Source organism: Zea mays, chromosome 7 (genome assembly GCF_902167145.1).
Source record: "Zea mays cultivar B73 chromosome 7, Zm-B73-REFERENCE-NAM-5.0, whole genome shotgun sequence".
Taxonomy (NCBI): domain Eukaryota; kingdom Viridiplantae; phylum Streptophyta; class Magnoliopsida; order Poales; family Poaceae; genus Zea; species Zea mays.
This window is the reverse complement of record NC_050102.1, coordinates 6589417-6603976: the sequence shown is the minus strand read 5'-3', so window position 1 is coordinate 6603976 and position 14560 is coordinate 6589417. Positions and strand designations below refer to the sequence as shown.

The 14560-nt window shown below is 36.3% G+C and overlaps 1 protein-coding gene across 1 annotated transcript; it reads right to left on the bottom strand.

The window, feature by feature from the left end:
* Positions 1-620: 620 nt before the first annotated feature.
* LOC100283014 (uncharacterized) lies at positions 621-13936 on the bottom strand. The gene is given in 7 exon segments (NM_001155916.1): positions 621-927; positions 8098-8173; positions 10250-10298; positions 10440-10566; positions 10775-10897; positions 13579-13709; positions 13827-13936. Coding segments are annotated over 6 exon segments (510 nt in total). The 5' UTR covers positions 13648-13709; positions 13827-13936; the 3' UTR covers positions 621-861.
* Between the last annotated feature and the right edge of the window lie 624 nt (positions 13937-14560).

Genomic DNA, 14560 nt, shown 5'->3' with positions numbered 1-14560 from the left:
TTTTCTTTTTTATAGACACTCCATCTTATATGGAACCAATCCAAATAATAATAAATTGAGAGTGGAACGGCTCCGTCTACCATACTTCGAAACCAAACACATTGCGGCAACCTTACCAGCTCACGGAGCCATGAAAAGCTAAATTTCGAAGCAATACATAATGAGCTTACTGCGCCAGCGGAGCTATAAAATCAGCAGTGGCCCTATTTTCCATTACAATAATAGTGATAACTTACCACTATCGCCAATGCAGGCATGCGTTTCTATATAGTAGTGTATTCCAAAACTGTGTGTCGTAGGGTTGGATGATAATGGATGACGATCCAAATATTTTTTAGCATTCATTTGAGTATTTTATTAATTTTAATTCCAAAATAAATGAATATAGAACCTGACACTAATCCGATCTAATTCTTAAATTTTATAATATAAAATTTAGAGCATATTATGGTTGTGGGTTGGCCTACTATTTGAACGTTTCATCATGCACTAGTACTTCTCAATTCTCATCTGTTCCCGAAGTTGCAGCTCAAGAGCTTGTTGCTTGCATTGCAACGCAACCAGATGCAGTAACTGAATCAGAAGATCACACATATTCTATCAGTGATTAGAAGCCCTTCTTGAACAAATATTTTCCATTTATTTAGTAATGTTGTACACCATGCATGCATATATCATATATAGCATCAAACATGTTAATTACTGCACGCAATGCAGGATTCATGCATGCAAGTACGCAACAGGTCTGAAAACACAGGTTGTCAAAAAACTTAATAAGGCTTACAAAATCCAAGCACGACATAGCACACTGCATATATATATGTGTAAGGCGAAGAGCTCGATCCGTAATCATCGTCTTCCCTAGTTGCTGCCGCCGCCGCCGTCAGCGACGCTGAGGCCGAAATGGAGCCGAGGGAGATGAGCCCACTGCAGCATGCATGCACCATAGAGTCATATTTTACAACAGCAAGTTGATATAGAATCGTTTTATTATTATAGTCATCCGATATAGCTATGCAAGGTGGATCACTCTATTCAGGACTTGTTCGTTTTGATATATATTAAACCATGTGAATTGGGTGAGATCGACTCAATCTCACCCAATCTAAATGGAATAGAAATAACCGAACAAGACCTCAGTCAGATCGTCTTCCATGTGTGATTTATTTAGTCAGACGACCTGTATCCTCCTGCCCATCACAATTCACAAACATATACTCCATTTTCTATATGAAGCATGTAGTGTTTCATGTACAGCTACTATATATGCATATGTCACTGAAGCTCTCCCATTTTTCTATTCACTAGCTATGCACAACCATTTGAATACAACTTGAGTGTATGTATATATAACACACACACTATGACTCAACATCATGTAGTATAATAAACATCAGGTAGTATGAATCAAGGTTTATTTGAGTGGAAGGTTAACAAATGTATTAAGTGGTTCAAGTATATTGCACCATGGCTTTACTTCAATATATCAGTAAGAACTAACTTTGCTTGGCTAGCTATCCAGCATCAGACTGACATTTTCATTGTTGGTTTAAAGATGTTTCAGTTGACGTTGCATTGTGTATACATGGACAGGGACGGAGCTAGAAAAAAATCTAGGAAGGGCTGAACTAAACTACTGTAGTATAGGAGCCCCTTCTTCATTGTATGTGTACACTAAAAAATTTAGGGAAGGTTCTAGTGGGGCTCCATATGCTCGGCAACGGTAGGGGGGGCTCAAGTCGCCCTATCCGCCCCACCGCTGCCTCCGTCCATGTATATGGAAATGTACTTTACACCGCTAGACGAACTACCCATATAATTGACACAGCTAAATATTTTAAAGTATATAGACTGATACAAAACAAATCTTCTATATATAGGAATCCCTAGTATTCTTATCTAGTGTCTATAGAAGTTTGTCCACATCATCAATAGATACAAATACACTACTATAGAAATGGGATTTGGATCCCTAGCATTTAGTATGGGTTAAGTTACAATTGGTAACACAAGTACAAGTATTAGTTCTAATTGTCTGACCCTAGCGCGAGCACTAGTACCGGTTGGTGGCTCCAACCGATATTAATGTCCTAGCTTTAGTACCGGTCAGAGTCACCAACCGTTATTAATCTATGTGAGGAACATAAGGTCTAGTTTAATCACAGATGTTATGAATCCTTTCAGAGAAATGGTCGGTAGTCATAGCATATGGTCTATGACCCTAGGGTTATTGTGTTATTTCCCCCTTCCTTGATTTCCAATTGTGATTTTGCCCCTACTTCCTAGACTTTGTGATGGTGCCGAAATGGTAGTGTGATGGTGTTGAAATGTTTTTGTGTGACACTGTTGTGCTGAAATAATGATGGAATACTACTCAAATTAATTAGTTTAGATGTTGTATATTAAATTTGTGTTCTCTGTGTTGTGATTTATGCCATATATGTGTGGGCGAAATGGTGGGAAAATGGTGCTAAAATGATGTTCAAATTCTGAATTTGATCTAAATTGTCTTAGGGTAAAATGGGGGTAAAATCACAATGTTCAATAAGGGGTAATGTTGTCTTTTTACAACATTTTGAACATCATTAAGCACCTCTAACAGAGTAGGGGTAACTCGGTGACTTCATCTAAAAAGTGGGGATAAAATCACAAAGTCTGAAAAGTAGGGGCAAAATCACAATTGGAAATCAAAGTGGGGGCAAGAACACAGTAGCCCAATGACTCTATGTTTGTACAACTACCTTCATAGCTATGCTTGAAGTAGAAGTTTATTATGATGTTAGCACTTATATAAGTACCAAAAACCATTGGCTGAAGAACTTTTATTGTTATGTCTAAAGGAATGCGTACATGTGATGAGCACAAACAGAAAGAATTTGACCTACGAGCTTTAGTTTTTGTAACCATCAATGACTATCATATCGTCAAACCTATCAGGGCAGTTGAACAAAGAATTTAGGGCATACACTCATTGTTTAAATGAGATTAATAACATGTATTTGAAACATTGTCGAAAGGTTGTTTACATGGGTCATTGTCGATTTCTAGTTGCAAAAATTCCAGTAGGAATAAAAGTAAGCACTTTAACGGGCAAGGAGGTCATCGTGCTAAGCCATTTCATCATAATGGGAATATTATGTTCCATATGGTAAAGAACCTTAGCATGGTGTTTGCAAGGGATCTAGTAGCCAACCTATTCCCAATGAAAATAGAAAGACACGTATGTAGAAACAGACGTCAATATTTTGGGACCTGCCTTATTGAGAAGTATTAGTCGTCTACCATGCAATTGATGTGATGTATCTCATGAAAAATATATATATGTCAAGCAGTTGAGTTTCTAGGCACACAGGAAATGGACAAAGATACACTAGAAATATCATCAAGATAGCCTACACCCAAAAAAGTTAGAAAAAGGAAAACAATACTTAAGCCCTACTAGTTATACTGTTCTTAGCTTGGTACTCCTCTAATGTAAAGAGACTTGTAAATTTGAAGAAAATGGTATGTCTAAAGTTTCATGGTTACTATGTGTTGATGACACATTTTCTTCTGGTTGTGTTAAGGAGTATTCTACCAAACAATATTAGAAAAGCAATCATAAATCTATGTGCATTCCTCATTACAATTTCATAGAAACTAATCCATCTAGACAGTCTAGAAGATGGTGGTACTATTTTGGAGCCATAAGAAAAAACTTTACCATAAATACTTAAAGATGGAAAAACAATTGACTTTTAGAAGTTTACCGTATAGGGGGCACTAGGACGCGTTCCTGCAATACAATCACAGAAAAGATGGACACTATCTTTCTACAAAAGAATCAATGTAATATGCTTAAAATGGAATATTTTCATTGGCTTGGCTTTGGTGGTTACAGAAAGGGCGTGGAGAAGTAAACCAAGATGGAATAAGACTTTGAGCAAACGGGTGTCACCCCCGCAACGCACAATTGGAGTGCACAAAAAATAATATTATGCCCACATGGGAAGCATCTTAGAAGATAGAAGTTTATCTTCCAATGAATTATCAAAGAACCAATTGAAATTTTTGCCATTTCCATTGATAAGTCCTCTAAAGGGGAGTTCATCCCTGATATGGAAAATTATAAGATCACTATTGCCCTTTAGAATCCCAAGCTCCCTAGCTAAATCAGAGTATACAAAAGTTTTCCTTGGAAGTGTGGGTTTGATATGGACATTAACACATATAAGAGCCAATAGAGAAGCAAGGCCAATGTGGAGAAAACAGTGCATAACTTGGAATATCAGCTAGCTCAAACCAAATAATCCATTCCTATCGAGGTTCAACATAAAAAACACGAGTAATTACCAACTTAACTCAACAAAGGATAGTGCCTCCTACTGACATGGTTAGCCCCTTTCAACAACGGAGTGGTTGTGCTTCCACTAAACTCCTTGCAGAGCAACGATATCCCATTGATGAAATTCAATATCGAATATCATGTGAGCTATATATACCAGTGTCAACTTAACAATAAGGTGGCTTTTGGTACGGTTTCACCTCCACAGCAAAGCAATACATACAATAGCAAGGAGATTCTAGATGGGTACTCCATAGTCAACATTGATTAGACATTACACAAATTTATTCTATGACAGAAGCAATACATTATAATTTCCTAAGGTCAGAATACATTGATAGTTGATTAGGCCTCCCACCACCATACTCTCTAGGTAGCAGCCCCACTCCTCCTAACAAAAGTCCCACCCCTCCAAGTAGGAGCCCCACCCCTTCTTATAGAAGAGCCCCACACTACCTCACAAAAGCACCACACCTATATGCAAGAACATCGACATCCAACAACTAAAAGATAAACTCGCACTAAGTCAATTGAAAGTAAAAGGTAGAGCACACCAAATAGCTCTGTAGTTAAGTTAATACCATAGAAACGAGCTTATGACTTAACTTACAAGGAGTTGAACCAAGTTGTGTGGTTGTCTAGGTAAAGGATCACTTCATAAAGAGAATTTTTCCAATGAAAGAATCAATAGATCCAACAACGAGGACTGAGGAGGTTCTTTGTGAAGATGAACAAGAAATCAAAGAAAACTATTCTATCATAATATGATTGCTCTATCAGTAAATCTTATACAAACATGCTAAAATATGTCTTGCGGCTAAGAAAATAGCCACAAACTATTCCTAACATGCCATCCAAACATCACATTAATATGGGGGCATTTTAGAAGTCTAGAGGCAAGATGAAAGACAAGTGTTGTAGCTAGCAAGTATAGATGCAACTACTTCTATAGTTTGGTAGTACAAGCATGGCAAGCCTCTAGTTAGGCTAGAGCTAGTCAAAGAACATTCAATATATGTGGATTCCATGAGTGGTACATGGATAAATCCATCGTTGAGAGGACATGTGTTGTTGTGCTCATCAAAGGTACCGACTATTCAATGGCGTATAAATCATGTGGCTAGATTTTGAAGATATCTATCATGTATACTAGTGTGACACTCTTGATCTTTCTCCTCAACTATTGGATTTTGTAAATGTTCTTTATATCTCTTGTTGATATTTCACTTAGATTTATTCATTATTTATGTGACCTCAACATTATTTCACATCGTCTAGGATGGAAATCCAAAGATGTCTCAAAGAGGGAACTTTATAATGTGTGCTTCATGGTTTAGTGATCATTTAAAATAACATAATGTTGTATCATAATCATGCATTAAAGGTAATACTAACATTATTACAAAGGCAACATTACGTGTAGTACATACTAATACCTCACAACTTTAAGTTAGTGTCTATTGTCTTGACCTTATATCTTTTCTATTTAAATATCCCATCTAATTTACTATCTAATGTTTATAATCAACTTCCACTGGTTACTCCTAATAATCACGATGGAACATGACATTATGCATGTGCTAGACTTGATGAGGAAGCCAGTCTTGGATTACCAAGAGGTTGTGGATATTCTTAATGAGTAATTGGTGTATTCCAACTTAATTATCTATCCATTGATTTTGTTTTGTTATAGACCAAACATCACTCCTTTTAATGTTCGGGGCATGGAGTATCTTTCACAAAAAATAATTCTAGGCTAAAAGAAAAGCTTATGCTGAAGGCAAACCTTTTAGTATGTATAGACCTGTACATCTCGCATGTTGTTTACCAATAATACTTCATAACCTTTTATGTTTTGGTTACCAACATCGGCAAGACAACATTTTGTGGATTCTATGTTTATAAATTCATTCACACATTCATAGATAACAAAGACAGTGGAAAAAACATTGAAGTATATGTGAAAACGCACCACATTTTTTACCAATAATATTGTGTCCAAAGACTTTGATTTACTATATTGATTATTTGGCAAATTGCAGCTAATAAAAATGAGGAAACATTCTTCCATTAGATGTGATCATGATAACTAAAAAAAATTATAGGGTTCTTATATAACCAAATTGCATCCAAAGGTAGAGAGTTTCACTATAATGAAAAAAGACTTCCATCAGAATCCTAAGTTAGATAAATAAAATATATATAATATGTAATGACATTCATAGTAATAGTAATAATTAGTTGTATATTTATTTTATAGAAACTTTATAAATGAAAAGGCTAGAATAATATATATTTTACAATGTATATATGTAGCTATTAATATATAATGCTCTTAATATATGTGTGTGTGTGTGTGTGTGTGTGTGTAATTATATGAAATATAAAGATTTAAATATATATGAATATACCCTCTTTAGTACAAATTGGTAGCATAACCGATACTAAAAGCGCTTAGTATGTGGATCCTCTACGGACACAGTGCTCAAAGTGTGCCTCCTTTGCGGTTGCGGCCACGTAACCCCGTTTAATATTTGTTGGAGTCATCAACTGGTACTAAAGGCACCAATTAGCATCGAGTCATACAACCATGACTAAGGGCATGTTTGGTTTCAATTAGTCCTAGGACTAAACTTTAGTCCTGGGACTAAACTTTAGTCCCTATATGTTTGGTTTTAGGGACTAAATAGATTCTAAAGTCATTAAATACACTGTCCAAAGACTCAAATACCCTTAGAATATACTCATAATATTAGTTATCTATAAAAAAAAGGTAAGAGCAACATGATAATTATGGGCTTTTAGTCTCTTTTAGCACCTATGTGAAGGACTAAGGGGGTGTTTGGTTAGAGGGACTAAAGATTAGTCTCTAGTTTTTAGTCCCATTTAGTCACTTTTTTGCCAAACACTAGGACTAAAATATGGACTAAAATGATTTAGTCTTTAGTCCTTCACATATGTGCTAAAAGGGACTAAACCATATTAATTCCACATTACTCCTCATTTAGTTCAATTGTACTAAAAGCAGGAGAATGTTAAAGTCCATTTTAGTCTTCTTATGAGTCATTTAGTATATTCTTACTATTTTTAGCTCCCAGAACCAAACATGTTAGGGACTAAACTTTAGTCCCCTAACTAAAGTTTAGACCCTAGACTAAAGAAACCAAACATGGCCTAAAGACTAAATCATTTTAGTCCATATTTTAGTGGCAAAAAAGGGACTAAAAGGAACTAAAAACTAGAGACTAATCTTTAGTCCCTCTAACCAAACACCCCCTAAAGACTGGTGCCTTTAGTATCGATTAGGAGTCTAGTACTGTTACTGTAGCCAGTTTTCAACAGTGCTAAAGATAGTTTATGTAGTAGTGATCGGACGGTCTCACGTCAAATTGGGTTCCTAACACATAAAGCATTTTCCAAAACAAAGACGCATAAAACACTATGGTTGGCTCATGTGTGTTTAATTTCATTGTTTGGGCGTGTAGTGGACTTACATATTGTTTCCTTGTGTTCTTTCAATTAACTTATATGTTATTTAATTATATTCCTTATGTTTCATCTTCTATGTAAGCAAAAAATGTAAAATAAATAGATTCAAAACATGTATATGTGGGTTGTACATTATTTGTAATGCCCTACCATAACATAAAAATGTAGCATTGTTGTCTTTTATGGTGACGTGGATTCACTAACTTGTGATATATATGATGCAAGTACATAGGTATGACAAGTTATGTTTTGTTCATTTAACTAGAGCAAATTATTAAACTTACATTCTTTGCTGCAGCACTGAATGCTTCCCTGTGGCTAATCTCTGGGTTGCTCGTCTTTATCCTTTGTATTTCTTCCCTGTTTATGTCAATAAAGTGGATTTTAATACAACCAAATGGGAATAAAATAGAGCGGAAACTTATTTTGTTATAAATTAGTGGTCCATAATAGTGGATAAATATTCATATGTTATCATTAAAAGGTCAAAATAAAGATAATTCAGTTAAATTAAATGTAAATCATTGTAGCTAATCTTAAAATGAAATTGCATTTGTGCCTAGGTTGATGCATTGAACTAAAGTGCCATTAGTTAACTGCTCACAGTATATATGTAACTTCAATTTCTGAAACTTTTGGTTGAGATCAGCCGTTCAATTTTGTCGCAGTAGAGACTTAAGATCATAACAATAATCCACTATATTATATTATGCAACATGCAAATTAAAAGGTATCACATATATTAAATAAGTAAAGGAATCCATATTTTTCATCTTGAAAAATATTGTGCCAATTCCATCCATTTCATATACTAATTAATAATCAAGATTTTTAAATAAAGGTTGATCCATTCACAAAACTAACTGATGGATTCAGACTCGTAGGTTGTCATTTATATATTTGAATTTACAATATTTTGTGGTTTCTAGATCTATTAATACTCCTCTTGTTTTACCATGTTTTCCCAAAATCTTCGGAATAGCCATACCATCTTGTTTGTCCATTGGGAAATTAAGAGCACAATATATTGCTATAGTATTTAACTTGACACTTTAGTGGCACAATATATATTGTTTTGTAGCATGTCATTCATAATTATAAATTAACTAATATAATCGTTTTTATATAGTTAATATTAGTATTTTTGACAGGGGGCTAGAAAATATGTGTCGGAGGCAAGATTGTTGGTATCCTTATCTGGATCTTAAAATCTTGCAATGCCACAATCCTACCCTCCAAACTAATATAATCATTATCCTAGCATTATCTTAGATTTTATAGCATTCTGATCCTACGTGAGAGCTCCATAAGATCACAAAATCGTTAAAATCTTACATATGATCCTGATTCTAACAAAATTTAGGCCTTATGTGACAAACTGAATTTTATTTATCGATATGATATGATTTACACTTTTGTAAGTCATGGACTCATGGTACATTAAGTAATTATTGATACATGTAACCTTATAATCAGTTAAGTTGCAATAAAACATTATTCAAAATTAAGGTGGGTTGGAAATAATATTAATAAGTTCACTCAAGTTTATTAAATGTTAATTAATTTTATAAAATCATTAATACAATCTTCAAGTTTATGAAAATCGATTTTCACTGGTACCCACCTATAAAAAATTATTTCTACTGGCGGTTCTGAAAAACGTTAGTGCAAATAGGTTCTGAAGCGTCTCTATAGAGCTTATTTGTACTAGTGTGAAACATTACGAACCATATGCTAAACTATATATTTTTAAAATTCGATAGGATACTGATCCTACAATGTATTATACAATGCAGTTCTATCGATCATAAGATGTTAGTGTCTAGCGAATTCTTTTTACATCGACATTTTTAGAGTCAACTAAATTTAATCATCAGCATTTCATACTTTGCACTAATAATAGTATTGTTCACTCTTTATTTTTGAAAAATATGATATTTTTTTACTGAGAGTACATTTCTTTGATGTACCCTTCTAGTGAAAAAAAATTGTTTCCCACAAAGAAATATGAAAAAGACATGCAGAAATTCAATGTAATAAAAGTAGAAGGATATATAGCCTGTGACAATTTTATTTTTGAAAACAAGTTTTGAATTCCATGAAAAGAGTATGAATTACACTATTGAGTTTGTTACTTGTGTAAAATAGAAAGGAAAACGTATTACTTTACTTAAAGATTGATTTTTCTAATAAAAACTAGCAGCTAGGTGTTTATAAAGGAATGTGTTTTGAAAACTGTGTACCTCATTTCTAGTTTTTTTAGCATTTTAGGATTTCCTTTTATCATGGTATTTTGTTGATATATGCACCAACACAAGAGCATGCACACTTGGGGATCAGTGGACCACACACACACAGAATCTTGTTTGTGCGTCTAGCTAGTCTTCTTGCAGAAATATATACGATTAGAAGCTACATTGTGGCTTGCAATCTCACTTGATGAATCTGTTGTATGCTGATGGAACACGCTGTCTCTTCTCTGAGGCTGGAAACATGAAACAGTATGTACAAGTGAGATGACCAAGTTAAAGATTGGTAAAGCAACAACAAGAGGTAATCAACATGCTTAAGCTAGCACTGGAGAAATTGAACTTTCTGTGTTCCGGCAAATCATGAGAAGACATACGTCGTATTGGTGGCACTTGTGGCTGATTGTTTGACACTGGATACATGGGAGGCGTTCGTAGATTTCTTGACGAGGCTTGCTCGTAGCTCCCAAAATTGTTATACTGAAACCCTCTGTTCTGGACAACCTGTAAACAAGCATCCATGTAATAAACTACGATATGATGCTTCCGGAGAAAATATGATGTTCAGTAATCAATTTATTGTATGTAAATAGAAAATTTATATATCAACAACTCTTGTTTCTGTAAAAATCTTGTTGATATATCCAAATTATCATCGCATGCCTTAACTTACTATTGCAGTTATTAAAAGTTAGAGCAGCTGGTTTTGCACCTGGTTGTCTGGGACAGTGCGTGCCTGCTGATGGAAGGGACTGAGATCCATGGACAGCACCATTGTACAATGCCCACATTTAACAGTCACCACGTTGTAGGAACAACTGCTTGGCACATTCACCTGCATGCACATATGCATCCATGAATTTATGCATGATATACCATGCATGCACCCATAATAAGTACTACATCCGTCCTAAAACAGTAGTAGTTTTAGAGAATTAGTAGGTTCGTACAATTTTTGATACATGTGTTTTATATATGTGTCTAGATTCATCTTCATCTATTTGGTTCCTTTAGTCTAGGAAAGTTTAGTCTCAACTCTGTTTGGTTCTAGTGGCTAAAAATATTCAAAACGTATTAAATGAATCGTAAGAGAACCAAAGTACCTCTAAACATTCTTTCACCATATTAGGTGGAATTTATATGGTTTAGTCTCTTTTAGTCACCCCTTGAGGGACTAGAGACTAAAACAGTTTAGTCGCTATTTTAGTCCCACCGTTTGGCAATTTAGGGACTAAATAGAACTAAAATATAGGGACTAATCTTTATACCCTCAAACCAAACGGGACCTAACTGACAACAGAATGTGTGTTTATTTTTGCATGATTGTCCCTATAAATATAGAGTTCGATCAAATAGTACTTCATATATATACATGTCCTCGAAGTTAATGCTTGATGCTAGATGATATGGTTGGTTAGCTGGACATGGCTTAACTGAACCATCTCTGCAATAGTATAGTCGTTCAGCGGTTTCGAAAGAGGTTAGCTAGCTTCCCCTCTGAATGAGGATGTTGCCAAAAAACCAAAAGGAGGAGCAGTGAATTAGCTAAAAGAGGGAGGCAGCAAGGGTAAATAAAGTGCATGGTCCAATGGCAGTGTGCCAGGTGAGAATATGCATGAAAGTTGAACCATGCCTTCATGCTCATGCACATCCATGTCGACTTTTGACTATATGCAAGCAACACCTTTTCAAGTGTTGTCTACCTTTGGAGCGCTAGCTAGCTCCTGGTGCCAGGAGGAGATGCTGCAGCTAAGTTAAAAATCGCATGCTGCCTGCCTGCATATCGATCCTCCTCACCACTTGGAACCAGAATAATCTCTCTCATCCGGAGAGAGATGCAGAGAGAGAAAGAGATAGAGATATAGAGATAGAGAGAGAGAGAGAGAGAGAGAGTGATACATCATACATGTCAGTATGTCAGCATGTGCATATATAATGAAGTCTCATGCAGCCTTATTGAAAAAGAAAAGGCAGAGATCGATGCAGGGCGCAAGGGCAGGCATGCCGATAACGCACGCCCGGCGCATCGGTTTCGCCATGGAAATGTCATAGCTAGCGAGCAGCTGCAGCGCTGTTTGCTAGCCCTGCCGCCGGTTGAGCGGAAGCTAGCTGTGCGCGGCGTGGCATGCATGCCGGCCGGCGGTCGATCAGTACGTCCCGTCCGTCCAGGTATATGTAGAACACATGCAGAGCTAGCTGCTAGCTGATATATGCATGTGAATATGCTCTAGATAGCATCAGCACATGTAATACACAAGTAATACATGACATGGGAAAAAAGTAGTGGCATCTTTACACACAGTTAAAAGCAGTCGATGTCACCCCCTCTCCTCTCTTTCAGCTAGCGCAACATCACGAATGATGGATCGCATACTAGCTAGTAGATATATACACAGAAACCTAGCTAGATACACAACCTGCGCAAACATCAAGAAAGGGGAAAATGACATGACCAGCAGATCCACTTCTCTCTGCCCAAAACTTCTGCATTTTTTTTTACTGGTCCATTATCTGTCGCGAAATATAACTACATAATTCAGACATGAAGAGTGGTACACTGCTGGGTGCGTGTGTTATCGCATGGGAGGCTAAAGCATTGGTTAAAGTGTTAAAGAGGCTTTAACCATATGACTGGCAGCTGCATGCATGTAAAAAGTCGAATTTGTCAGGAAACCACGAAGTTGATTTCGATACTCATGCATATATACCGTGGGTTTTCCCCCTCCCCCCAAATATCTATGAGTTTTGGTGAAATAATAGCTTCAAATAGTGGAGCCCTGTGGAAACCTATTGTGCTGGTCAAACTATATATATATATGAAAGTTTGTAGATATGTTTTAGCAGTAGTAACTAGTGAACATATAGAGGAACATTCATGTATTAGTGTTGGATCTGAAGTTTACATATAGGGGGAGGGGGGGCTTAAAAAAACTGAAGGAAACTTCATTCAGGAAACAAATCAAATCTGTACAAAAGAAGAAGAAGAAAATGATGAGGAAGATGTTGAAGCGGAATTTTTTTTTCTGTTATATAGTAAAAGGTGTCCTTGAAGGGGAGAAGGGAAAACTAAAGCTTTTTTTTTGTTACAAAAAAATTGGGACGTTGGGAAAGAATTATGTGTGCTGTTTGGTCCAGAAAGGTACACAGATATGTATAGTAGTGCTCCTGTTTGCCCTTCATATTTCATGATGCCAAATCTTCACCATGAAATCAGAACATTTTCTGAAAAACAGATTGTTTGGGACGTTAGATTTGGGTACGGGGTAGAAAAGGCCTTTGTATAGGACTAAAGGCATAGCTACGGTGGAACCAGTACCCATGGCAGAGCACTTGGAACAGTTGGGTAGCTCTGAATGAAGGGGAAAAAACGAAAGGAAACTCGCTGCACACACACAGAGAGAGCACTTGAACAGGATCACCATAGGCTAACAGCTTCGAAGAAAAAAAACGAAAGGAAACAAGTGGCTGGAGATCGAGAAAGATAGAGAGAGAGAAAGAGAGAGAGAGAGACTATACCACCAGGATAGTGTTGCAATAGTTGCAGTTGACATAGCAAGCATGCTCGGATGCAAACTGGGCTGACATTTCTTAGCTTCTTGGATCTCCAAGTACGTACCCGCTGTTCGTCGTTGTTGTGAAGGCGAGATCTAGAGGGAGGAAGGAAGAAAGCAAAGCCAGCAAGCGATATGGATGAGCAAGACGATGTCTCCTGTGCCCTATATATGGAAGGATTAGGGAGGGCGTGTAGCCCAATTTCCTCTGACCTTCTCGGCGCTGTCTTCGTCGTCGTCTATGGTTGAATTGAAAGAGGTTTGTGGAGGAAAACAAAACAGAAGGATACCAAGAAAGAAGAGAGAGAGAGAGGATAATAACCTGAATGGGCCGGGGTCAGGGGGGAGGAGGAAAGGTGTCTGGTGAGTTGTCTTGTGGGAGGACAGTGCAGCTGATCTAGTGTGCAAGAGGTTGGAAAGACCAAGCCACAGGCTACAGCAACCAATGGGCAATGTTGGTGTGACAACAAGCTGCTAGCCGCTGGGACTTGCCGCTAGTAGCTTGCAAGTGTGTCACTTTTGTCATCAGATCTCTCTTTATTTGGCTGTTAGTTAGTTTTCAGTAATTGAATGGCGGTGGATGTCTTATGGCACAGTAGCTACAAATAATTTTTAAGTCAAACACAAACTACCTTAAGTGATAAAACTTTGACCACTCGTCTTATTTAAAAATATAAAATTTTAAGTCAAGCACAAACTAACTTAATTGATAAAAACAAATCATGAAAAAATAAATGATAACTAATTATTTTTTAATAAGACGAGTGGTCAAAATTTTTTAAAGTCAGCGGTGTCATATATTTATGAACGGAGGGAGTACTTAGTTCACTAATATCAATAAGTTAAATACAATGAGCTATGTCATTGAAATTGTGAAAATGAGGAGATTATAACCGTTTATGAAAAAAATAGAACAAAAATATTTAGAAACAACAAAATGATAGGAT